The following is a 27,149-nucleotide window of genomic DNA, read 5'->3' as shown; positions in this document are numbered from 1 at the left end:
ATTTAAAAATGTGCCAAAACCTGCAAATCTATTTTATGAAATTTTACTTTATGTCTCTCAAAACTCTTTGAAGAATGGTATTAATATCTATTTATGGTTTTATGATATATGTAAATATTGTATTATCTATATATAATACATTTAAGTAATAAGATCACATTAATCACTTTTTTATGACCCAGTCATTGGAGTTGCTGGTCTGGGGCGTGTTGATGATGCCCCAGTTTTGCGTCTGTTAAACACACGTTTCCCTTGTTGGCTAAGCGTGGTCTTGTGCTTAGCATCCAAGGCACGTAGGCAGTTGGTGTATTCGTCCGACCGCCAGGTAAGCGGTTGGACGATAAACGATGCTTCATCATCTGTGTCATTCTCTTCCGATGACATATATTGGATGAGGAGAGCCTCCTCAATTGCCTTGGCCTCTTCTTTCGTCCATGATGTCTTAAGCTTAATTGCTTTTAATCTGTAATTCATTTTCTGAAAAGGGAAACAAAAAATACAACAAAATAAGAAAGGCATGTGGTAAATTCGAAATTATTGTCACAATAATCATCATGAACTCAGTCAAATTAATTATATTTTATGCAATTGCAGACATAAAGGACACACAAAAACAGCAACAACACAATCACATATATTACATATAATATATATATATATAGTGCACACATTTAATATTAAAAAATCAGAAAGCGCACTAACGCCTTGGATGATGTTATAAAATCGAGAATAGAATGATCCCTATTTTGCAATGACTTCTCTCTTGACACTCATACTATAGAAAAAGTTTAAGAGTTCCAACTTTCTTTTATTCAATCAGGACAATATTCATGTTAAAAATACTGTGTAATATATACAACTGCAATATCGTAAACCATAGTATGTGTTCCCTTGGAATATGTTTTATATCGTCTTATTTCTATAGAAGTGTAATTGTTGTCGCTGACACGAAATTTTGTTAAATACATATAGTCGATTTTTAGACAATATGCAGACAATTTTCATCCTTCTTTTAAAAAAAAAACTATAAAAAATGTGTTCTTTCTACTTGACGTCATCAGGCATGGTCGCCTTTTTCATGGCGTCACAAAGGGAAAGTCAATGTCAAATCAAATTTTGACCAATGAAGAACATATGAACCACACGTTGGTTAAATACAAATAATCAACAGGTGATGAAAATGATAAATCGAGTGAGCATTAGAGAAACTCTTATACATTTGCACGATATTGTCTAATAAACATCGTAAATCGTAACCTTGGGGAAAAAATCAATTATGTATATGTTTTGAGGATATATTCCAAACGCCTTTATTGTTTTTGTTTATGCATAAATAAATGATCATCAAAGCAAAGAATACACTTGATTATTTCATTTCTTCGAAATTTATACATTTGATGATAGGGTAACAATAGAGATCCGATCCATTATTTGCATAGAATCCTTTCTAAAAAGGTACAATTTAATATCGCATCAAAGAAAACAGAAAAAAATGCACGTGTTACTGATAGGACAGTATCATCATTTCAAAGTAAATTGTGTGTTTCGATATGCAGAGATTGACATTTGGAGTTTACTAGTTTATATGTTGAAACCTTTGCAACTATAGCGGACGTTAGATGGTTCAGGTAAGACTTTATTATTATTTAGATTTCCAATGATGAATGTGCTATTGACATTTGATAATATAGTGACTTCCAGTGTCTTGAATAGTATTAATTTTGTATTTTCGATATAAAAAAATCACAATAATCAGATGTACTTAACACGTATGGTTCTTTAGAAAATTTGAAAGTTCTCAAAGTTATCTCTTTAGTTTAAACATATTTATTTATAGTGGATTGGGAAACAAGTTTTGCGAGTGCTGCCTTGTAGCGGCATTAGCCTCCTCTTTTTCGAAATCTACAAGGGTGTCTTTTACTTGCAACAGATATGGCTCTCTCTTAACACGTGTCAGCCATTGATCGTCCCCTTCCGACGGACTATCATCGTTTCCTCAAGACCATACTCGCAAATGGTGTCAAGGGAGAGACGAAAATTCAGTCCCTGAAATTTTCATCCCGGAACGGAAATCGAACCAGGAACCTTTCTGTTAGTAGTCCGATGCACTAACCACTATACCACGGCTCTCTTTATCTGACAATATTGTGCTAAAATGTCTGGCTAGACAGAACAGACTATTTGGAATTTTTTTATTTTGTTTTAGCTGGCCATGGGTGCCATGATACCGACAATAGGTTTATATGTATCCCCTTTTTGCACAACATTTGTGTGTTGACATACTTTTCCCTTTTATCAGCGCTTTGGCTAGAAAATAGAAATATAAATTTTAAAAAAAAGAAGAAAAAAACCCAAAAAACAACAAACACACATTTTATATGTTTTATGCTTTCGAAGCGTCTTTCAGGAACACTTATAGCAAAAAACATGAAAGCCTATGATGTTTAAAAAATACCAAACGCATGGAGACCATTATGACCAAAAGAGAAATCAAAATAACAGCAAAACCAATCAAAGGTCAGAATTCCTTGAGGGAGCTTTGTTTCTTTATAATATTTGAATTCATCAACGAAACATTTGAGAGAAGTATTTCACAGAGAAAATAATTATCGAAGCACTAACCATTGAGGTGATGATATCCTTGAGAACGAATAGTCTACCAGCACCTATATCAACCTAGCGAAAAAACAAAAATAACACGTCATGAATTTTATGCACCCAACGTACTTTTCTAAATGCATCTTTATCAGAAACGCCCAAAAGAAAACATTTCAAAGCAAAGCCAATGATGTTAACATAAAGACCATTTTGACGTAAGATACATAAAAATGATACACTCCCTTCAAATGTCAGCTTTTTCTCTGGGAATTGATCTTCAAAAGTCAGCTTTTCCCACGGGAATTGACCTTCAAATGAAAGCTTTGCCTTTGGGAGTTTGAATCTTAGTTTCTTAAATCTATCAACGGAAATTTTAAAGAGAGGTTCGTTACAAAGAATCACCGACTAATGAGCTGATGCTAGATTCGGTATGACTTGGGGTAAATTTAACCTTCACATCAAACGTTTTTCAAACGAAATAATATTTCCTCATTAACTATCAGTTTTATCCAATTTAGTCAAAAGAAGCTAAAATACATTGATGATTGACTTGGAAGTGAAAAGGACAAGCTCCATTATTAATGCTACCTGGAGACTGGTTACACATGTTTTAAACACGTGGTTCATTCATTTAAAGAATGTGAACATTAAAAAGTGAAATACACCAGCACTAACAATTTTTTTTACTGATCCAACCTACAAAAAATATTCTTATACAGGTAAAACAATATTTTAAACAACAAACATACCAATACAAAACGTTATGACATGTCGTTGGTATCTGTGTCATCATTTTGTTTTCAGGGAAGCTGTCTTCCAATGCTTAGTAGGCTTGCTCATCTTATGTCCAGATATATCTGTAAAGGTACCAGGCTGATAATTTAATACGCAAGACCGCTCGTTTCGTCTACATAAGACTCATCACTGACGCCCAAATTAACAAAGTTAGAAAGCCAAACAAGTACAAAGTTGAAGAGCAATGATGTCCCAAAATTTAAAATAAAAGTGCCAAATACGGCTAAGGTTATACTCTTATAAGAAAATCATTAGTATTTCGAAAAATTCTTACTTTTGCAAACAGTAAATTTATAAATAATAAGCTGTAAGAAATATTTGCCATAAATATGCTTTTTCATTTATAAATATACACTTCTATTGGAGATGACTGTGTGCAGACTGATTGAATAACATGCGCATCCATATGTGAACCATTACTAGGATCGTATTAGATAACGTGTGGAAAAACAATGAAATGGAAATAAATATAAAAAAAGATTTAAAGTAATTATCTGAAATAGATCGTTCTGTCAGTCATCATTGGTCGTTGACCGATACCGTGCGTGTCGTAACTCACTAGCGGCGTGTTTTCAGTCTACGATCTTTAAATACCATAACTCGATTGCTCTGTAACTTTACTGAATTGTGTCCTATTCCAGATTGTGTCCTTCGTACTGATAGCGTGTGATGTATGGGGTCATTATGAATAGAAAAATAGTGTTGACTGTTATTTCTACACTGAGTGTTTTGTTATACTTTTAGTTGCAAAACAAATTACGTAATAAAGTATGGCAACAGGCAAATATTATCGGATTGTTGTGTGCTATTTATATATTAAATCTTGCTTGCAGTCCTTTTTATGGATTAACAAGTGTATATTTCTTTTTAACAGTCATGAGACAGACATACTTGCATGTCCAGATAAATTAACGAGATGAAAAATAAATGGATGAATACTTATGTCATGTATATTTGGGTACGTTGGTTATGAGAAGTTATCAATAAGTAATATCGAATCAAGATTAGGAGTTATAAGAACAAAAACAAACGGGTACTAGTATTTAAGACTAAATAACAACTTGCATATATGCGTTATTGATCAGTTTGATCAAATTATGATAAGTAACAAATTATTGATTTGTTCTTAATTGCATTTTTTTACCGTTGAAATATAAACTTAATACGGTTCTTTATTTTTTTTTTAATTAAGAATTGATTTGAATTTCATAAACATATGTTTTGGAAGAATTAGATTACCGTAGCTATATGAATCCACAATATAAATAAAAGTATGCAGATGTAAATATTGATGATAACGGATTCAATAATAACTGTTAACATACAAAAAAACACATCTATTAGTTTCATTTAGAACAACAAACGCGTTAATGACACACAAATGTTCGCCGCGTAGTACTAGATCAGAACTTGAGAAGGATTATTAATATGCTAGCTCATAAAATAAAAATTCGTACACAGACATCTAACCCTACCAAGTAAAATGACTTTGAACAAACTAGTTATGCTCGTTAAACTAAGTTTAAGAATAGAAAAATATCCAAAACATATTCGGTCTATAACCCATTACCTCCAATGTTTATCACGAGCACGAATTTTTATCTTCCTACAATAACTAAAATATAAAGCATTTATCTTATCCTTATTAACTCAATGAGGCTACACTTATTTTGCCTCTGTCAATATAAAGCAATTATACTCTTAATCTTGATCAATTCGAGGTGATTATTCTAATGCAGGAGAAACTGATACGGTTGACATTAGTTGATGTGGCAGAAACCAGTTATTTTACAATAAATCTTTAGAATTTCATGGAGATATGATTTCATTTTCTTAAAAAAAAACCAAGCTTATTTACAAATACAATATATGGTCTCAAGTTACTGTGATGTGTGCGTACTAATGTGAATATATAGAAAACCTTTAGATTTAGGCGTCTGTCCAGCATTGAAATTTTGAAAATTTATAAATGCATTAAAAATAAGGCAAAAAATGTGATGGTCTTATACAAATCTAATTCTCACCTTCAGAATCCTCCTAATTGCAGACAAGAATCTAAGCAAAATTCAAGAGATTAATGATATTCCATGATTTAGACGTGTGTCCGTTTCTATCCTTACCACCAAAATCTCAAGATATTTTTGTTTATATAAAACTGAATTTCCCCCCACTTTGATTGTATGCTGTTGAAATACAGAAACCAATTATTTTACAATAAATCATGCGAATTTCATGGAGATATGATTTCATTTTCTTGAAAAATCAACCAAGCTTAATTACAAATAAAATGTATGGTTTCAAGTATTAAACTGTGATGTGTGCGTACTAAATTGAATATAAAGAAAACCTTAAGATTTAGGTGTCTGTCCAGCATGGAAATTTTAAAATTTATAAATGCATTAAAAATAAGGCAAAAAATGTGATGGTCTTATACAAATCTAATTCTCACCTCCAGAATCCTCCTAATTGCAGACAAGAATCTAAGCAAAATCCAAGAGATTAATGGTATGCAATGATGTAGAGTTGTGTCCGCACCTATCCCTACCATCAAAATCTGAAGATATTTTTGTTTACATGAAACTGAATTTCCCCCCACTTTGATTGTATGCTGTCAAATGAGGAGACCACCATTTTGACCTCTGATTGGACCCATATGTGAAGGAAATCCTAAACCTGAGTATGCAACTACTTACTTATGTAGTATAATAGCCTTGAATTTGCTTTTATTTATTTTTGTTAGTCCACTTGATGCAATTATATACCTCATTGCTTAACTATAACATAATTTCTGCGTGGGAAACATGTTTTAGTACACCAAAAACTGGTACCTGCTACCTTTACGTTCAATAAATATCAAGGAACAAACATTAGAAAAATATATAAAAGCAATGCATAAACATGTATTCATGTCAATGTACTAGTTCTAATACTCTGCACCATATAAAATGGGTTTTTTTTCAGATATATTTGACCTTCACAAGGATCTTATTCCAAAGATTTATAAAAGGTAATCCCACATATTTTATTGTGTTTTTTTTTAGGATTTCTCCACTTCCTCGGCTCTATCATTTTATATCATAATACAGTTACGTGAAATTTCCATGAATAGAGACTTCTACTGTGACTTGACTCTTGACTGTAAGTGTTGCTCTCCACTAATTGCAACTTATTCAAATATCTGACCAAATTTCAATTTGTTTTATATGTCATGTTTGTTCATGATTTCCATCTGTACTCATGTATAATTATTATATAAAAATGGAGACTGAAAATTCAATCAATAAGTGTCATATCTTGAACAGTTACATTGTTCGAAGTATATATCTGATACCATTTTTCAAGCATTCCAAATTTATGACGACACACTCGACCTCGAATTAGTCGAACGTCGGATGAGTCGAATAATTTTGGTCGCTCCTTTCGACTTCGACACAACACGCTGTATGCGTTTGTTGTCAGGGAGTTTTGTATGCCACATTGGATCTGCTGTCAAAAGACATGTGAATGGTACAACCCCCTCCTTAATTGCTAAATTTGCTATTTCATAAAATATTTATAGTGTCATAATTGGTGAACTGGTATTGTTGGCCTACTGTCTCATGACCCGCAAACAACCTCTTGCATTTTAATATGCGAATATCATGGACCCTTCATCTAAATTCATATCTTCGCGTTATCATAGCCTGAAATACCTTTCATATATAAACTATATATTACATCATATTTAGCCTCTTTTTGTTGATCTCATAGGGCAACAAGGACTTCATTTTGCAATGATTGAATTGACATGGGAAAACGCTTATGATTACTGTGCATTACGAGGTCAACGGCTGGTGTATTCGATGGAAGACTTTCCAGTAGTCCAGCAGATAGGTGAATAATTGTGCACTTTGTGTTAAAAGCATAAAAATTGGTAGAAACATAGTTTGAACCGTTCTAAACAAAATTAGATATGGAGGCAAGCTTGATTTTATCCACTTCCGGTTTTATCATCAAAATGGTGGACATGCATTTGATAACTGATTAATGGTTATTTAATTCTCACAACTGGTAGTCAAAGTTTGCTGTGTAGACTATAATATTATTGTGTATTCATGATTTGAAATAATGTATCATTTCTTTTAAACCCTCATGGTGTTTTATTTAGAATTTTGTCACTTCCGGTAAAAAATATCACACGAAAACGTAATTTAGAGACGAAATACATATGTTTAATAACACCTGTTGGTGACCTTCTGCTGTTGTCTGTTCTATGGTCGGGTTTTTGTCTCTTTGACACATTCCCCATTTCCATTCTCAATTTTATTTTATTTATAAATAAAAATAAGCAATGTTGTCAAAAAAAAGGTTTAATATCATTGACCTTCTCTGATATATATTTGTTCGATCATACATCAGAATAACGAATCGTTCGATTAATTGTGTAATAGTGGTTTCGACATTCAGAGTACTCGACAGGGCTGCGATTAATATCGTAGCGGCTACATAGGGCTACGTAGATTATGACTATTGAACGTGAAGCTATCCTAGCTGCTACATAGATATTGATAGCAGCTAGCACACTACTAGTTCTGTATACAAACATGTACGTAGCACTACGTAGGCTAGCTGCTACGATATTGAACGCAATCCTGGTGTCTCATAACGATGAATGCTCTTGTGACACCATTAAATGATATCCAATGCATATATGCGTTTTCTTGTCCTAAAAAGTTAGCAAGCTCATGAAATGAAATGCATCCGAAGTGTTTTCTTGTCCTTAAACCCATAAACATCAGCTGCATTTGTGACATGAAAGCAGGACACAACAAGTACTACTACATCGTTATCAACTGTAGCAATAATTCTCTTCCCGAAAATGTGTTCATCCATCAGTTTATAGTTTGACAGAAATATCTTCTTTGTTTTTATCTACACCTGAGAAACTCTATCAGTTTCGTGGTTAGCATTGTTTGCCTTTGATAACGTCTCTTTGTATCGTCAATCGTTATATTGTCTACAATAGTTACATCTTGTCAATGTTTCGAAAGACTTTGTATTAAACTAAATGAGACTAAATACTGGTGGATGGGTGTGATTTTCTTGTTTAAAGGACTCGTCTAAGTTTCCTCTTAGATAAACTTTTCATACTGGTACTGTCCATCTATTTCTATTCAACGAACGACGAATAGTATCAACAACTGCTGAGGGAGCTATATATTTAATTGGTATACAGAACAAGCAGTTCGTTGCTGTCTTCAAGAAATTGATTTCCTAACTCTTCTATCACAGAAGCTACATTATGAATAAACAGTTTTGAGCACTTAGTTTCTGTTCATGGTCAGTTGTGTCCTATTCATCAAGAAATCGATGTATGACTGTCCCTCTGGTATCTTTCGCCTCTCTTCTCAAACTCTTTAGCAAGTCTTGCAATTTCTTGTCAAGCTATCATCCATCTTCGCAGGGCTTATGGGTTTTCTGTTAAAAGTGCCTCAATCTGACTTAACAACAGGTTTATTTCATGTTGTTTGTCTGATAGTCAATCATTATTCCTAGGTGCATTTGAAAGAGGTTTCTTTAGATGCATGTTGACGGATCTTTGGAGAGTAAACGTTGAGGATTCGTTTGTAGCGGTTGAATATTAACATCTAAGCAATCGTGAGTGCTTCCTGCTAATAAGTACCCGGTTGTTATAGCTTGTCCATACAACAACAAACTAACAATAGTTACGAGAGATCTTGGAACAGAATTCTCCTCACAGTGCACTGGGAAACTACCGTCAAACCTAAATGTAACAATAAACATGTCGCTGCGAATACTTGTTACTGCTTTATAAATCTGCATTTAGTTTGAGTCAAAGTCATCGTCACCTCCTTTCTGAAACGAGGGTCCTATATCATCTTTGAAAGCATGTGAAAGCTCCCTCACAGGCAAACAACCCATAAATGTAAAATGAAAGAATTCTATTCGACGAAAAGGGATATCAACATTACTTGTTGTTTCTTCGTGGAGGTTTTCATCTGGTTTATACGAACAACAAAAGTAACATACACATTCTTTCATTGCTAATTTTCATGATAAGCTGGTTTGCAGCTGCGATTGCCTGGTTTTTTTTACATATCATCTGTATCCTTTTGATGTCTAATTTTAGTTCTGTGTTAATGTGGCAGGCCTTATGCCATGTGGCATTATTGTTTTTTTTTTGGTTTTTTTTTTGCATGGTACAAGGAATACCACTGCCATCATATTGTGTATACAGATTGGTCATAGACGGTTAACATCGAAGTTCTATGTATTTAACAAGATTTCCCGCCAAAGTAACATATCCGGCACCAATATTGATACACTTTGGGGTGTAGGGCATTACAGCTATTCGTCTGTCATATTTTGACAAATTATACATTTAACATTGAGAATTGAAATGGGGAAGATGTCAAAGAGACAACAAACTGACCAAAGAGCAGACAACAGCTGATTGCACCAATGGTTGTTCAATGAAGCGAGAAATTCCCGCACCTGGAGGTGGTCCTCAGCTGGTCCCTATACAAAATTGTGTACTAGTTCAGTGAAAATGGATGTCACACTAAACTCCAAAACATATAAAAGAACTTAAAATAAAATCAAGCAAACCTCTACAACATTTGAGGAAGAACTACCTTGGCTTTGATCATCTGATGTCTCTGTTTAAATCTTTGAGAGCTCATCTTTGAATTGTTATTTAGACTCTTGATTTATAAAGTGTATGTCTATTTGCATTCAAATATAATAATGAAACAATATTGTTCACCATATGAATTGAATTTTAATGGTCTCCAAATAAATGAATAAATACATGATTCTATTACATCCTTCTTCTCACTTTTTGCAAATTAAAAGTAGACATGTTTCTTCAATTTTAACATGAAATTTTGACTGGAAGTTGACCAAACGTCACCTAATTGCTGCTTGAACAATACTGAAAACCAATTAATGTGATTCAGATCAATTAAAACATCAGGTCTTGTAGTTAAAACTAAAAAAATTGAGAGAGAATTAAGAAAAGTTGAAATTTTAACATGCATCCGCCATTTTGGATTTTACCGGAAGTTAACTATATTTTCAGCTTGCCGCCATATCTTAAATTAAATTGTCTGAGCAAAATTTGGTGCTTTTAACACGAAGTGCACAATTCCTTCATATATTGCACCTATCTGCTGGATTACAGATCTTCAAGAAGTTTTAGCAGAATCCAATATTAGGTAAGAATTTAAATTGTTATAGATAAGAAAAACTGGTAATACATAATATGGATATGGACAATAATTATACCCCCGCTCCGAAGGAGTGGTATACTATTTCACCTCTGTCTGTCCGAACGCATTTCGGTTCGTCCCACGCATTTTTTCTCAGGAACAACATACAAGAGCATCCTGAAATTTGTTATCAGTCTTCATGTGAACATGCTTTGCTGTGTGTTTATTGATTTTTATCTTCCTGTTTACCTAATACGTATTTAATCTAACTCTTATTGGCCATGTAAGATAGTTTCGTCCTATTTTCTATAAATAAGAGGTTCCTAAAATTGTAGTTCAGGCTTAATGTGAACATGCTCTACCGTGTGATTTGTTTTCAGATTTATGTTACATCATCTTTTTGTTTTTGTAGAAAAAGAAACGTCATTTTTTTGCTATATATTTATCAAATTTAAATAAAATGCATTATTGACGTTTTCATGAAAATTGGTACACATAATCTTCATATGTTATCAAATCAATTGTCATTTTTAAAAAGAGGGGTCCATGAACTTGTTTTCAAGATAAATAAGTTTGAATAATAACAAACAGTCGATTACTGCATCTTTTCCCGATATGTCACAGTTTGACGTCGCGAAAATAACAATTTACGTTAATAACGTCATTACCTCCCCTGCAACTGTATCGTATGTCCTTAAAAAAGAGGGACGATAGATACTAGCATCTTCGCTAGCCAAGGGTTACGATCCACTTCCCTCCTCTCCACCCTTGGCGGATTGAGATAGAATATCGGAGACACAAGGTAATGATTTTCATTGGTTGCAGTCGAAAATCGCTGCATCCAATCAAGCGCCTATAACATGATCACGTGTAAATGTAGAAAGTGTATGTAAACAATTGACACGTGCTGATTGTGCAACAAGTCTTTACATCCCTAAGCAAACGACTATATTTAGTGACAATTTGAAGGTTTTTAATCAACTAATTGAAGTTCTTGTACAGGTTTTTTGTACAAATGCATGAATGTCAAATGTACACAAGCAATTAGGTCAGGATAGTTGACCATTCTGTTCCCGATGGCATACAGACTTATTGTTGAACATGTCTAAATATGATTCCTGTACGTCAAACACATATATTGGCGATAACAAATTTCCAGCACTTTGATAACATTGTCATTTGGAATCCGTGGTCCTTTAAGACATAGAAAAATTAAAAGTGTTGATGTTATAACAAAATTTAAAATCATGAGGTTGAAAAGTTGATCTTAAGAACTTGTGAATCCATGTCTGACTGACTGTACTGATTATGTACATCTCCTTACTATATTTGCAAGACCCCGTTCTGCTGTTAATATAATTGTCATCAGAACTACAGAAAGATGTTTAGTCAAAAATAATGCCATCCTCTTTTCCACGAAATTGATATAACCAGATACGGCTTATCACAGATCGTGCTGCATAATATTTAGTTTACTTTGCTATGTATTGTTTCTGTTGTTTTATTTTTGGTCATAGTGATGTCTTTTTTTTAACTTGACTGAAAATTTCAGTGACCTCTTGTATCTTGCTATCTTCTGTTGTTATAAGTTTTGATATCCATTGTTCGAAAGTGAGATTTATATCTTCCTCCTATGCTTAAATCGAAGAAGAAAAAAATTACGAATTTGTAATTAATTTTTAATTCTTCTCTTTCATGCATTACGTAGGCGTACGCGTTAAATTTCAAGATTTGTTGTGTAGTCCATATCGATGATGATTTTTTTGTTAGTCCATCCAAATAGACCAGATGCAATGTTTGCGTCGGCGAAAAGTCATTGATTTAAATTTACATTTGCATACTTTTTTATTTAATTGTATTCTGTTTTATAGTCTGGTAAACTTGATTTAAAAACGTTAAGCACATCACACAAATGCTGATTATATGTATACTATATATATTCAATAGCTTACAAAATATCTGGACTATACACAAAGTAAACAACGAAACACCAAAAGCTACCAGATCTACTGACAATTTTCCTTCAACAATTGGATACAACCTGAGTGATCTTGAATCCGTATTGTGTGTTTACCTTGTCTACGAGGACTTAACATTAAGAGGATGGGAAGCAGACGAATGTAAAAACGAAACAGTGGTTCATTATCCACTGTGTGATGACAGCGTACATGGTATTTTTTTTTTCTAGCTTCAAACATATCTTTTATGTCATCATTACTTTTATAAATTGATATTTGGGTGGAGAGTTGTCTTATTGGCACTCATACCAAATTTTCCTATATCTATATCATATTAATTTAAACTGTGCTTGTAATGTTACCTAATCAAGAAATAAAAACTTCAGCCTGTTCCCAACTTTGGTAAAACATTTAATAACTACCTCATACACACTACATCAGTGACAATTGACCAGTTGAAGTGATGGAACAGCATCAAGGTAGACTCTAAAATACCAATATGTCAATTTGAATGCCCCAATTGGTATGTCAATTTTACAAACTGTTCCAACAATAGGTATAGGAAAAAAGTGAAATAACAAAAACACTCCGAGGAAAATTCAAAACGGCAAAATCAAATGATATAACACTTCAATCGAATGGACAACAACTGCCATATTCCTGACTTGGTACAGGCATTCTCAAACGTAGAACATGGTGGATTGAACCTGGTTTTATAGCGCTAAACCTCTCACTTGTATGACAGTCGCATCAAATTCCATTATATTTATAAGTAGCACTTATGATACATCATTGTCAACTTATCATTACATGTATTGCGAAATTCTTATTAATTTGATTTCCCTTATTAAAGCTTCAATGGAGATAACGTTGTATCAAGAAAAGGTGGATTGGAAAGAAGCAAAGAGTTATTGTGAATACAAAAGTAGTGCACTGATTAACCTAGACAGTAGCTTTAACTATGTCAGACTTTTTGCAGCATCGACGTTTGAATTAAACCTAAAAAGGTTTGAACTAAACCAATCAAGGTTTACAATATTGTATGTAACCCCTTTCAAAACTTTAAAGTTTTAAGAAATATTAATTCACTGGCTTAACAGTATTATTAAACCAAGAAGTAAAATCCCATAAAGGAAAATATTTTACCAGTGTTCAAATCTCGTTACATAAAATGAAAACGACTCAAACTTAAAATTTGCATCCATTCACTTACATAACTAACAAATCAAAAGGCGAGTGGCATTAACCATAAGTTCAGTGTTAATGCATCCACCTAACATAAAGCTTAATCATACATACCACTCGAAAGCATATCATCTGTACTATCATTTTTGCCCGGTTGACAAATTTTCGTACTGTGCAATTTCTGTCAAATCAAGATCAAAGGCCAAGAACGAACAATATCTTATTTCTTAAGATGTCAGCAGTGTTGCATATTATGTCTTCTGATCAATAATACAATGTATGAAAACATACAAGGCGCAACGTAAATTTTGACCGACGACAAATGATCTTTCCGTAAGGAGCATAAGGGGTTAACGTTTTTTGAAGACAAAATTACTTTAACACCTAAACCAAAATTGTTAGACCCATGATGTTTCAGCAAGGACACCTGGGACCAATGAACTTGATAGGTCAAGTGTCACGGTCATGGGAGTCTTAAAATTTTGTCGGTACAGAGTTATCTGCCCAAAACCAGAAAACTTTGTTATCATTCAAACACCGTATTAGGTTGGGGAAAAACAGAGGATGAAAATTTGTACGTTGACCTTGAAATTTGACCTTACATCATGGTATGGGATAATCTCAGAAACCAGATTGTGGATTTGCGTTGATTGGGATGTTTGCATAATAGACGCTTTCGCTTTCGACGCATCTGGTATCATACCTTTTTTACAAAATTATCCAATTCCTTCAGATTTTTCGAATTACCTAGATTTGTATCTTTCTTCTCGATTAATTATATTTGAATATCAATAAACCACTGTTGCCTAAATTTTATTCGTATCTAAATACAAGTTTATCATTACAAGGCGGATCGAAAGTACTGCGATTATATTGGTCTATATTATTTAAAGAAAAGCAAGCCAAAGGAAATTCGGTGAGGTTTTACATGGTCATCGTAATTACTTATTTTTTTATTTTTTTACAATTGCCATGAAAACTATCTCCTTCTCAAAATGTTTATTCTTGTAGATATTTTATATCACATTTTTTCTAAATATTGATACACATTCTAACCACACGAAATTTCATTTTTTATAGCGAGGTGTTATTTTGGGTTGAGCCATTAAAGTATCCAGATGCAGTCGTTGAGGAAACAATGTGTGATTATGGGGTTGTTCTACCTCCTCCGTTTGGATTTTATTATATGGAGAGGGACAGAGAGTCCTGTACAAAGCCTCTACATTACATTATGTGCATAAAACAAACAGGTTATTAACTTATTTAAGACATTCTCTTTATAAATTTTGCAATCCACGTGAATCATGGTGAATGATAGAGGATGCGATAGTGGTTTATTATTATTATCAAACTTTCAATGTTTACCAATGTATTAACAAAAAGGTACTAGGCTTATAATTTGATACGCCATACGTGCGTTTCGTGTACATAAGATTCACCATTGACGCTTAGATCAAAATAGTTAAAAAGCCATACAAACATAAAGTTGAAGGGCATTGATGACCCAAAATTTCGAAAATTTGCGCAATAGCTAAGGTTATCTATGCATGGGATAAAACAATTCTACGTTTTTCGAATAATTCATACTTTTGCAAACAGCTAATTTATAAAAATGACAATAATTGATATTCATGTCAACACTGAAGTGCTAAATACTGGGCTTGTGATACCCTCGGGGACGAAACTTTCACCAGCAGTAGCATTAACCCAGTGGTGTAAATAGTAATCAAAGGTACCAGGCTCTAATTTGATACGACAGACGCGCGTTTCGTCTACTTAAGACTCATCAGTTACGCTTAGATCAAATCAGTTAGAAAGCCAAACAAATATAAAGTTAAAGAGTATTGGGTGGTAATTTCAAAGGAAATCTTAAGGTGGTACCCAACACTTTCACTAAAATTAATTTGACTCGTTTAATTTTCATAAAATTTTGTCAAAGTAAATAAACAAAAATATAAAAATTTGAAAAATTTTGAACCAACCGTTTTGTCAGCAAAATTACACTGGTTATATAGCAATTTGACAAACACCAATTTTGATCATTGAGAATCTTAATATTCCTTTTACAACACAATGTTATTAAAACGTTTAGCTGACTTTACAGAGTTATCTCCCTGTAGTGTTAGGTACCACCTTAACTTTCATATTTATAGTAAACAAATAACTGAAACAAATATGACAGACAGCAACTCACGAAAATCAATGAATTACAATTTCCTGAATTGGGACTGTCACAAAAAATATTCTCAGAATATGAAAAAATCGGTAAATATTTTTATTCATTTGGGAATATATTACCTTTTTTACTTCTAATTTTACACATAATTGTTTTCCAGAAAAAATTTCTTTTGTTCAAGTTACTTATAACGTTACTAACGACGTACTTCTGTTGACAAGTATCATAGCCAGCAGACCAGCCGAATGTGAAGAACATTGTATTGCAATTATAAAGTATGGCATTGACTGTGACGGATTTAACTTCAATAGGACAAGTCACGAGTGCTTATTCTTGGCAGTACCGTATGAATTTTATTTATACGAATCAAGAAACCCAGCCGTTTTTGTTTCTTATAAATATGAAATAACTGATGAAATGTTGGTTTTCCTGGTGACATATGGCAAAGGTATGTTGCAAGCATTTGTTTAAATAAGACAAAGGATTGTGATACAATTTAGTTTATTGTAATAATTAATCTCGCATGTTTGTCCATCATTCAAAAATCGTAATAATGAATGCACGTAATCACTTCTTAATTTATAGTATACGCAGATACAGCCTATTGGACAAAATGCTTTCATCATACGCGTACATTCAAAGAATGGGATGAAAAACAAAATTAAAACAAGGATGAAAACGCACTACTTTGGCATATTATAATATCAATGGTTGCAAAAGGAAAAGGATAACATTGAACAACGTAAAACCAGAATTTAATAGGACAAAAAGCAAAATTGAATTCAAATGTCGATTTCTTTTCTTGTTTAAAGAAATCAAATACGAAAATGAAAACAATTTCGTTTTCCGTTTAGGTTTTCGAGAAATCAAAAACGAAAAACGAAAACACTTTTGTTATTCTTTTTGGTTTTTGAAAAATCAAAAACCAAAAATGAAAACACTGGAGTTTTTTTTTTTATATTTCAAAACGAAAAACGAATGAACGCAAATATACTCGGACCAAAATTGACAATTTTTTTTATCCCAATTTTTACAACAAAATATTTTTGTTTTCATTAGGAGACAATTTGAAAAGAGTGTATTATTTCAATATATTAATCATTATGGATAGTAATGCACACAAACATGACTAGAATATTAAGTCTGTCGAAACCTGTGATTTAGATTTTCTAGATTTAGATTTTGTTGAAATGCTAAGCAATTTGTTATATTTCACAAAAATCTGTTATGTTGGCCTCTTTGGTGTGAAAATGTAAGCGTTTTGATTGGAAAATTCGACAAAAATCATTATTTATTACTTTCTCACGTGCCTTTACATAAACGTAAAGCAGTTTTCATATTTAAATACAGACTTGACCAAATAAGACATCATGAAGCAGGCCGGCAACACAACAGCGTGACACTTGGACCAACACAATAATTTATTCCGGATGAAGAAAAATATACGCAGATGTAAAAAGATAACAATGACAAACACTTGAAAGACAACATCCGTGTTCATTTAAATTTAAAAAATTAGCAACATAAATTCGTCCAAACCTGGTGTCAAATTTGGAACGATAAGTACCGATTATCAGGTTGTCTGCATGTTGATATCGTAAAATATCAGCTGCGAGACATAATATGAAGCTTTTTGTCGAGTAAGCGCAGCGAACGAGATCAAAAAGCCTTCATATTATGTCGAGCAGCTGATATTTTACAATATAATATGCCGATAACCTGATAATCGATATATCGGGCTGTATTTGCGTTTTTATGGAAGTATTGTCTTAGTTTCACCAGCAACAGGAAGTTGACTTAATAAGTTCGGGTCAAACTTATCAACGTCGGTTCAAACATTATGACGTCGCTGATATGTCCGGGTCAAAGTTATTAAGGCCAGGTCAACGTATTTGACGTCACAAAGCCGTGATATGGAGTTTTATTAAGAGCTGAGCAGATTGATATAGACAGTTGGACGACCGATAATATGCTGTTATTCTGCTAGTGATAAATACAGAGACAACAGGGTTTCAAAATGTTTCAAAAAGTGATGTAATAGAAAATCATGTACCTGAAAATATGTACTAAAGAATCCATGAACAGAAGCTAAGGAAACTTTATTTTAACTTTATTAATTTGCAGTGACAATTGGAGAGTACAAACTTATGAATGAGGATGAGTCAAGAGAGTTTCAAATCCAGAATCATTACAACACAGGTACAATGATCACTGATCAGCAGTGTAAGCATCGTTTATATTTCGTAGATAATTCATTGATAACCTTTACTCTAGGAGTTGGTATTGATGGATTTTTGAAAGTGTACATTTTTATATAATTTTATAACATCTCCGGTATAAAAGTGATGCAGTGTTATTCCTAGCTTCAGATTTAAGTGTGATCATTTTGTATAATTCCTTTAGTTGGTCGTTAAATTAAGACAGCAGCAGTTCACAGCTGTTCAAATCTCATAAACGATAAAGAAGGCAAATCTGATAAAATATTCAAATCGAAAATTTTAAATTTTAAATAAGTATTTCGTACCAATTTAAAACATTGAATTGTTTTTCACGTAATAATCATGTAACAAAATTGGAAAAAAATAAGCTGTATACAACACATGGAGATATAGCATGGTAAACATCTATCAACAATTAAACTTCGATCAGATGTCAGGTTTGTTTGATATTTCAATATATAATATATAATATTTCTTTTATTTTTTATGTCAACACCTCCAGCGAATATATCAGTTCTGTAACTAAACACTTTTATTGTTTTGCTATTCATAATGACTTGGGCAAAATATTCTAAAATATTAAATACTTTGACAGTCCATTTTCCAAGTGTACCTCTTTTAAAAAAATCTATGGCTGTCCGACCCATATATGTCAATTTGTTGAATTGAAACTTTTTTTACCATGAATGCAACTTTAAAGACGAATAAAAAAAGGCTATTCTTAAATTTTAACAAAGGTTTTTTGTAAAGTTGAATTCGTTGCGTCGAATTTTAAATGTGCCAACAAAGAATTGTTTGACAGTTATTTATTTTCTGTGTAGCAAATAACCAGGGATATGTTCTACATGCGCTTTTTCAATGTATGTTTACTTCAAGTTACAATGAGTAACATGATGGGTATCACTATTTGCTTACATTTCCGGATTTTGCTTTTGAAGCAACATAGTCTCCCGCGTTTGAACATCGGTCTATCTTGGTGGTGTAGACTTGATTTTTATCTGGATTTTTTCAAGCCAAGATGTTGTTCGATTATCTTTGAATAATCGTTCTTTAGCAGATGCTTACCTTGTCGATCCATCCAGTTTTGTTGTAGCGATTCCCTCGATGATTGATTGTTATTTTGATTTGTATCTTTTTAATCGATTTATTGAATTTGAACCTCGGTATACAATGTAGCCTTACAATGACTATGATTTCTGATTGATTGTCCATTGATATTTTCTTCACCTTTTCATGTCATCGATGAAGTCTAACATCAACAACATATATAATAGTCATAAAACACATTTGCTATAACGGATCCGGCGTTTTACGTTTCCGCAATTTGGCACTACGTTTCCGCAATAATGTAGTACCTTTTTCCGCCTTTTTTTTTACATTGTTTTTGTTAAAGGTTGTGTACGTTTCCGCATTTTTATTTTTAATGTATGTCTCTTCTGTTTGCCAGGTAAACCTGGGGCGTGTTTTATTTTTGTTCTTCAGTAGTGTCTGGTGTTTAACGCTACTTAAAACACTATTGGGTTATTCTGGGATTATTCGTCTTAATATGTCGCTAATGCCTATTTTTTCGTTTTTAATTGTAAATTGATTGATTGTTTGTTTGTTGCTATTTGGTTTATGTCCAGTGTTAAATATTCCACCGGAATTCAAATCAGTGTGAAGTGGATGTAAGCAAATATATGCAACCTTTAGGCCTTCAATAATGACAAAATCCATACTGTAAAGTCGTCTTGAGAAGGCCCGACATGAAAAGTGTAAAATAATTCAAACGAAAATTATACATAACAAAACACTTTACAAAATATCAAATATGAGTAAAGACCTGAACCATCAACAACCACTAAACTACTACAGAAAATCACACAGAAATTAACAGCTATATATCACCGTTCGGCCTTCAACAATAAGCAAAGCCCATACCACATATAAAAGGCACCAAAATCACAAATGTAAACATTGTAAAACAAAACAAACGAGAAAACTGTCCAATATCTTCGCTTTATACCAAAGAAATCCATAATAAAATACAAATCAAGAAAAAATACTATAGTAAAATAAAGTCTTATGTATCATTATTTCCATTTTTTTTACCTGTGAAATATAGGTAAAAATGCGGAAATGTAATATCTATTTTTTTCGGAAGAGTAATGCATGAAAATGCGGAAACGTAAAACTGAATATTTGCTAAAATTGCGGAAACGTAATACGCCCAACGGCTCATTATAACCTTTATACATGTATAATCGTGTGTAAGGAAAAAAATAAAAAAATAATATCCTTTTCAATTTAAGCTTCAACAGTTGGGAAAACAATTACTCAGACTAAACTAACTAGTACAGGTGTCAATGCAGAAGGTATGAATTAGTTCTTGTCTACACTTATTAAAAACCATAATGGCTTCTATCCAACACAAACAAGTCCAGTTTTAAAATATTCTAAAAATCTTTGTAAATCAGTAAAGAAGATAGACGTTTTCTAAGACTGTTATCAAAACATCAAAACCGTACGTGTAAAAACAGAAAATTTCAAGCGTGAAAATTTCACTTTTAAATACAATAAAAAAACATACAGTTGTCTGTACTTCAATATAGTTTTTTGTGTTTATATTATATCGATTGCTTGATAACGGTTTTATGTGTGGAGGAATCACATTGAAACTAAACTATGTTATATTGCTGAATCTGTCAAATGCTACATTTATCATATTTCCGAGTTATAAACATCTATTTTATAAGCAATCAAAACCGGACTTTAGAGTTACTGTTCAACTACCTTTGTACTCTAGGGGCTGTGTGTATCAGATGTCGAAACAAAAAATCATAAGATCTGTACAAGTTCTTATAATCGAAGTGTCTGTCCTTATGTAAGGATTGAAAACAGTTTACTTTTTTTTCCTTTACATAACTATTCCTCAATATAATTAGGGACAGTTTGAAAGAACAAGTCCAACTTTGTTTAATATAAAAGAATTGTCGACGCAGAAAAAAAATCCAGTTTTAGCAAGAGCCACATTATAGATAGAAAAACTCGTCCGACCAAAACACCAATTCAACAAAACTGACATCATTTAGAAAGGATTTTGTTTTTTTGTGTTAAACTGTAGAACGTGTTTATAACATACAATCGACATTCTTTGGGGAAAATCACAAAAATACCGAACTCTGCGGAAAATTCCAAACGGAGAGACCCTTATCAAATGGCAAAATCAAAAGCTCAAACACAACAAACAAATTGATAACAACTGTCATATTCCTGATTTAATACAGGCATTTCCATATTTAGAAAATGGTGGATTAAACTTGGTTTAGTAGCTAGCTAAACCTTTCACTTGTATGACAGTCGCATTAAATTCAATTATATTGACATCGATGTGTGAATAAGACAAACAGACATAATAGGTAAAAGGTCAAAACAGGGATACAACCGTTAACATTGTGTTATTATCTTAATCACCATTAAACAAACAAATATGCAACAAAGAACCACAATAGGGCATAAAGACAAAGCACATAGGCAAAAATGGAGGACAAAAATACAAAATTTTACTATAGCACAATAACAAAATGACGGGATGTACAAGTACCGAAAAACGTCAAATGGATATCACAAAAAATACATTAAACAGTAAAAGTAATATTCAAACAGACAAATAATACTATAACATGTAATTAAGATGATAAACAATGTCAGAAACAAGAAAATACTTCAAGACCATCGTGTATTATTTGTGAAATTGAAACGGAATATTCATTAAAAAGATTTTGGTATCTTCGAATGAACTTTTTTTTTCTTCTTTGAAATAACACTGGTTCATAATTTTCTGCTCAGACACTGGTGTGAGTATCAGCTGCAAGCTCTTGAATATCGAATAAGTTGGGAAATGTATATCCCATATGCAGTTGAAGTTGGTATATTGCTACTTAGGTCGGGGAAATTGATAATTTCAAAATTTGAATCGTCTCTTTTGTCATAGATTCTTGTACTGAGATGACCGTGTATGACAAATTCGAGGTATAAGTTTACAAATGAGGCGGAGGAAGTAGTGTCTGTTGTTTCTTTAATTTCTAGTTCTGGGGATACATTTATTGAACCCAATCAGAAAAGTTTGGATTATAAATGGAAAGAACATCATCAATATATCTGAATGTGAAATTAATTGACCTGGCTTCTTGGATCTTCTTGTTTTTGACAAGTGTCTGAAGGAACTCCGACTCATGTGAAAATAAAAAGAGGTCGGCAAGTAGAGGCGCACAATTCGTTCCAATAGTAATGCCTACAATTTGTTGTAATGTCAACCTATAATTTCAACAAATATGTTGCCAATAAGAATCTCCAGCATACTGATCACTTTTTCCGTGAAGCATGTTTACCTTTTTGTTCATTATTTTATAAAATATGCCGTATGGTATCCCAAATTAAAAAATTTATAGTGTATGCTACAATTCAAACGATAAACGATTTTTCTATTTCTCATAGGCAATGAGAAATATAGAGGGTTGAAAAATCACAAGTGTTGATAGAATTTATTTCAAAAAAGTTCGAGATTTAAAGTATCCAGAAGTTTTATTTAGAATCGACATATGGTTAATACCACTACGCGAGTAAATAGTATTAAATTATAAATCACAAGTGTTGATAGAACTTATTTCAGAAAAAGTTCGAGATTTAAAAGTATCCAGAATTTTTTTTTAGATTTTTTTATAATCCACATATGGTTAATACCACTGCGCGAGTAAATAGTACTAAATTATAATCCTGGTACCTTTGATAACTTTTTACACCACTGGGTCGATGCCACTGCTGGTGGATGTTTCTTCCTCGAGGGTATCACCAGCCCAGTAGTCAGCACTTCAGTGTTGACATGAATATAAATTATGTGGTCATTTTTATAAATTTCCTGTTTACAAAAGTTTGATTTTTTCGAAAAACTAAAGATTTTCTTATCCTAGGTAAAGATTACCTTAGCCGTATTTGGCACAATTTTTTGGAATTTTGGATCCTCAATGCTCTTCAACTTTGTACTTGTTTTGTTTTATAACTATTTTGAGATGAGCGTCACTGATGAGTCTTATTTAGACGAAACGCGCGTCTGGCGTACTAAATTATAATCCTGATACCTTTGATAACTATTCACCGTATTCTGAAGGCCCTCTTTCACTGCGGATAGAATTTTTGTCAATCTAATGGACAATTCTTTAGTCGAAAATGAAGATGAACCGGCAATAGACCGTTGTTTGTATGGGATTTTGTGAAGCTTGGGTATCCAAAACAAACAATGTCAGTCCTCCAATGTGTTGTTCACTGAAGACATTAAGGACTTATGATTCGCCAACATCTCATCCTTGTCAAATGATATGTTTTTGTATGTGGGACTACTTGAGAGCTCATGTATTCCTAATTATTTTATAAGACACTCGTAGTAGTACGATTTACATACAAAGACAATATAATGTGAAGCTTTGTCCGCAGGAACAACAATATACTTATTTTCTTTTCTAAGAGCTTTAGACAAACCTGACATTATTAATGACTTTTTTTAATTTTTAAAATAACAAATATATTCACCCAATCTAATTAAAAACCGATCTCTCATCGCTCCTGTTTCTGATATGTCGCGTGGGAGATCTAACGAAACCGGCTTTGAGGTCACATGTGAGTGAACTAAAAGTTATGAATTTATAAAGATATGCAAATGAGTTGACGACCTATTAATAAGCCAATCAAAAAAGTTTATGAATTATTTTGACTGACGATTTCGTCGTAAATAAAATGAGTTACATCCCTTTGCCTTACGTTAAACTTCCAAGATCGTGGAAGACTCAATTTCATTGGTCGAAAAAGACACACCTACGAGGTCACTCACATGTGACCTCAAAGCGGGTTTCGTTAGATCTCCCACGCGACATATCAGAAACAGGAGCGATGAGAGATCGGTTTTTAATTAGATTGATATTCACCCAAAATAAAATCAAACATTTCTTTGTTTTCAATAGGACGATTATTGACGATAACCATGGGCGTGGTTGGCGCAGTAGCAAGTTTTATTCTGTTGTTCACAGTCGTATCAATCGTACATAAAGTTCAATATATGGAATCATCACTTGCTGGCGTAAGTAAAAAAAGTATAACAAAACTACTGAGCTTGACGGCAACACAATATATACATGACTAAATATAAGATATCATAAAATACGCAAATCCATGATTGATACATTATAGTATAAAGTTATAAGCCCGTCCATTCCCCCTGGAACTTGTTACAATACATCTTGTATTTTATGGAGTATTTACAAAATGTGTACACAATATTTGATTTCATACACTTTTATTTATATTTATTTTAGATTATTTGCAGCATTTTAATAGAACTTTAGTCATTCTGACATTTGAAGCATGTTTTTCCCTCAACAAATGCCGCTTCACATTATCGTCCCACAAATTAAATCGTTTAATTGGTGCCATAAGAGCAGCTGTTAAAGGATTTAGCTTAATCATTTAGACTTATTTTTTCCATTAACAAAATGTTAACATGACTTCTAGTTGCATACAAACCGGTTTTCAGCTGTTTTCTTGATTTTATTAACGACTAGTGTTGAATCACATTCTCTCTCACAGTACACAAAATAAAACTAACACAGCAGCAGTATGAATAGATTATAAGCAGAAGCTTTGGAAACTTTAAAGTTTTAACTTCACAATTTGACACAATTGCTTTAAAGTGTATAATTTCCAGTAAACCTAAAACCTTATCTCATAAAGGACAGATAACAAAATAATCTGCGACAAGAGAAATGAGATAAGTTGAAGGTGATATGCAATGAAACACTGTTAAAAAAGACCTTAAGGTGGTACCTAACACTACATGGAGATAACTCTGTAAAATCAGCAAAACGTTTTAATTACGTTGTGTTGTTAAGGTAATATTAAGCTCAATTATCAAAATAAGTGTTTGTCAAACTGCTATATAACCAGTGTAATTTTTCTGATTAAACGGTTGGTTCAAATTTTTTGAAATTTTTATATTTTTGTCTTAAGGACAAAGTAAATACTTTGTCAAAATTTAAAGAAAATTAAACGAGCCAAATTAATTTTAGTTCAAGTGTTGGGTACCACCTTAATACAAAGAAAAATAAAAGAGATGTGAAATACTAAGTATACCAAAGGGATATTCAAAATCAAAAGTCGATGACAAACTGACAACGCCGTGACAGAAAAAACGGAAAACGACTAAACGACAAACAGTCGTATTAAACAGAAATACAAAACAAATCAAAATACCCGCACACAAGAGGTACACTATCGTTGAAATGCCTATTTTGCAATTTACTATTTTTGAAATTGCCTTGAATCTCCTCCTGAATCAAATGCCAATTATCGCCATTACACAGCCATCTCTCCGTGTTTCGTAATTGTTTCTATGGAGTGGTATCTATAATGTATAATGGATATATCCAACCACCATTAACAGCGGACGAATGATCGTAAAATTCAATGAATTTAAAACTGAATATTTGAAATATTTATGATACCTATTATGTTACTTGCTTAAAAAATAAGACAGTGTGATAATAAGATATACATTACATCGTATTAGAATATAAAATAAAAACTTATCCTTTTCTAATTTACGGTCAAAAACACATTGAAATAGTTTTATCATGATAGATATGAAATTATGTCGAAGCACTTTCTAAAAGTAAACAAATTCTTCTAATTTTCTAGGATATACTAGTTTTTCCAAAAAGAAATTTTATTTTGTTCATCGGCTGCTTAGATCTTTTATGAATCAAAATGAACCGTCGATTTTGTTTATATTTTGGGATCGTTTACCAATTTCTTTTAAATGAATTATAGGTAAAATTTAAATATTGTTTTAAAAGTACAACTCTGTTACAGGAGAACAAATCAACAAGGAAGGAAGCTGAAGAGCAGTTAAGGGATTCATTTACAATTGAATTGCCAGATGATGATGGTGAAAGTATACTTACTAAAGGAGTAAACACTAGAAACATTCCACCAACTTTTTACATGGATATTATTGAATAACTGAGTGTACTGAATACTAGTATATCAATTAATACATAGTATGTGTCAATGGTGTTTGATCTTCCAATGCTTAGTGGTAACTGTTACAATGAGATTTGTTTATTGTTAAACACAACATATGAAATTTCTGTCGATCTCATTTGGTAAATGATTAAGGGATTTGGATTGATTTTCCTTCATATTAATAGAAATCACCCTCAAAACATAAAAAAAATTACGGCCTATATTTCCGATGTTAAGAGAGAGAGAGAGAGAGAGAGAGAGAGAGAGAGAGAGAGAGAGACTATAACAAAGATAAGCAATGGAGATATCTAAAACATCTAAACTACATGACTATACTATTTATAGTCATTTTTATGAAGTCACTCTGGAAGACAAGATGCTGATAAAACGTTAACCATAAAATATTACATCTTGTTTAATGTTTGTTGTAACGATCAAATTATGCTGAAAGAGGTTTACCATAATAGCGTGATAGTTAGTAGTTTAGTGTATGGTAGTAATTATTGTTGACCAAAGCGACCCAAAAGTTGTGTTTTTTTTTTGTCCGAAAATGTTTTAATAAGCAAAATAAAAATGACACTGTGTATTTTCGGATTCAGCACAAGAATAACAAAAGCACTTTGTTTTTTATCTCAACATCATATGAACATTAAAATAAGTTATGTTCAGCCTGTCGGTCAATTGTCAGAGCTTTTATTTCAGGAAGCAACACACGATTAAGAGTGTGGTTTTGCATTTTGTTCAAGTTGGCCTTTTTCAAATGTAAAGTTGTCATGTATTAGAATATTTTTTTTTTAACAGTTGAAAAATATTGAAGTGGTTTTATATGATCGTTATGACTTTTTTAGATGTTTTATGGGTAATGTTCTGTTTAATATTTTGGATGCATATTCTAAATTATCTGTAACCTTTGTACTTACTTGTATGGTTTAATGAGAATAAACTATTTATCAATACA

General features: G+C 32.4%; 1 protein-coding gene across 4 annotated transcripts; it reads left to right on the top strand.

The window, feature by feature from the left end:
• Positions 1-2,395: 2,395 nt before the first annotated feature.
• On the top strand, positions 2,396-27,149 carry LOC139512384 (uncharacterized). Of its 4 annotated transcripts, XM_071299983.1 has the most exons (14): positions 2,396-2,517; positions 4,268-4,351; positions 6,355-6,400; positions 7,144-7,266; positions 10,577-10,610; positions 12,552-12,775; positions 13,416-13,569; positions 14,828-14,997; positions 16,084-16,371; positions 18,048-18,122; positions 20,434-20,496; positions 24,136-24,251; positions 26,039-26,264; positions 26,483-27,149. In XM_071299983.1, exons 2-13 carry the CDS (start codon positions 4,310-4,312, stop codon positions 26,186-26,188), a joined length of 1,485 nt encoding a protein of 494 aa, XP_071156084.1. In that variant the 5' UTR covers positions 2,396-2,517; positions 4,268-4,309; the 3' UTR covers positions 26,189-26,264; positions 26,483-27,149. The 4 variants fall into 4 exon arrangements, with proteins under 4 accessions (XP_071156084.1, XP_071156085.1, XP_071156083.1 ...); XM_071299984.1 differs by lacking the exon at positions 2,396-2,517 and having other exon boundaries at positions 3,928-4,351; XM_071299982.1 differs by lacking the exon at positions 2,396-2,517 and having other exon boundaries at positions 4,265-4,351; positions 13,416-13,602; positions 26,483-27,145.

This window comes from Mytilus edulis, chromosome 2, assembly GCF_963676685.1.
Source record: "Mytilus edulis chromosome 2, xbMytEdul2.2, whole genome shotgun sequence".
Lineage (NCBI taxonomy): Eukaryota > Metazoa > Mollusca > Bivalvia > Mytilida > Mytilidae > Mytilus > Mytilus edulis.
Note: the sequence above shows the minus strand (reverse complement) of the source record. Positions and strands in the feature narration are given on the sequence as shown.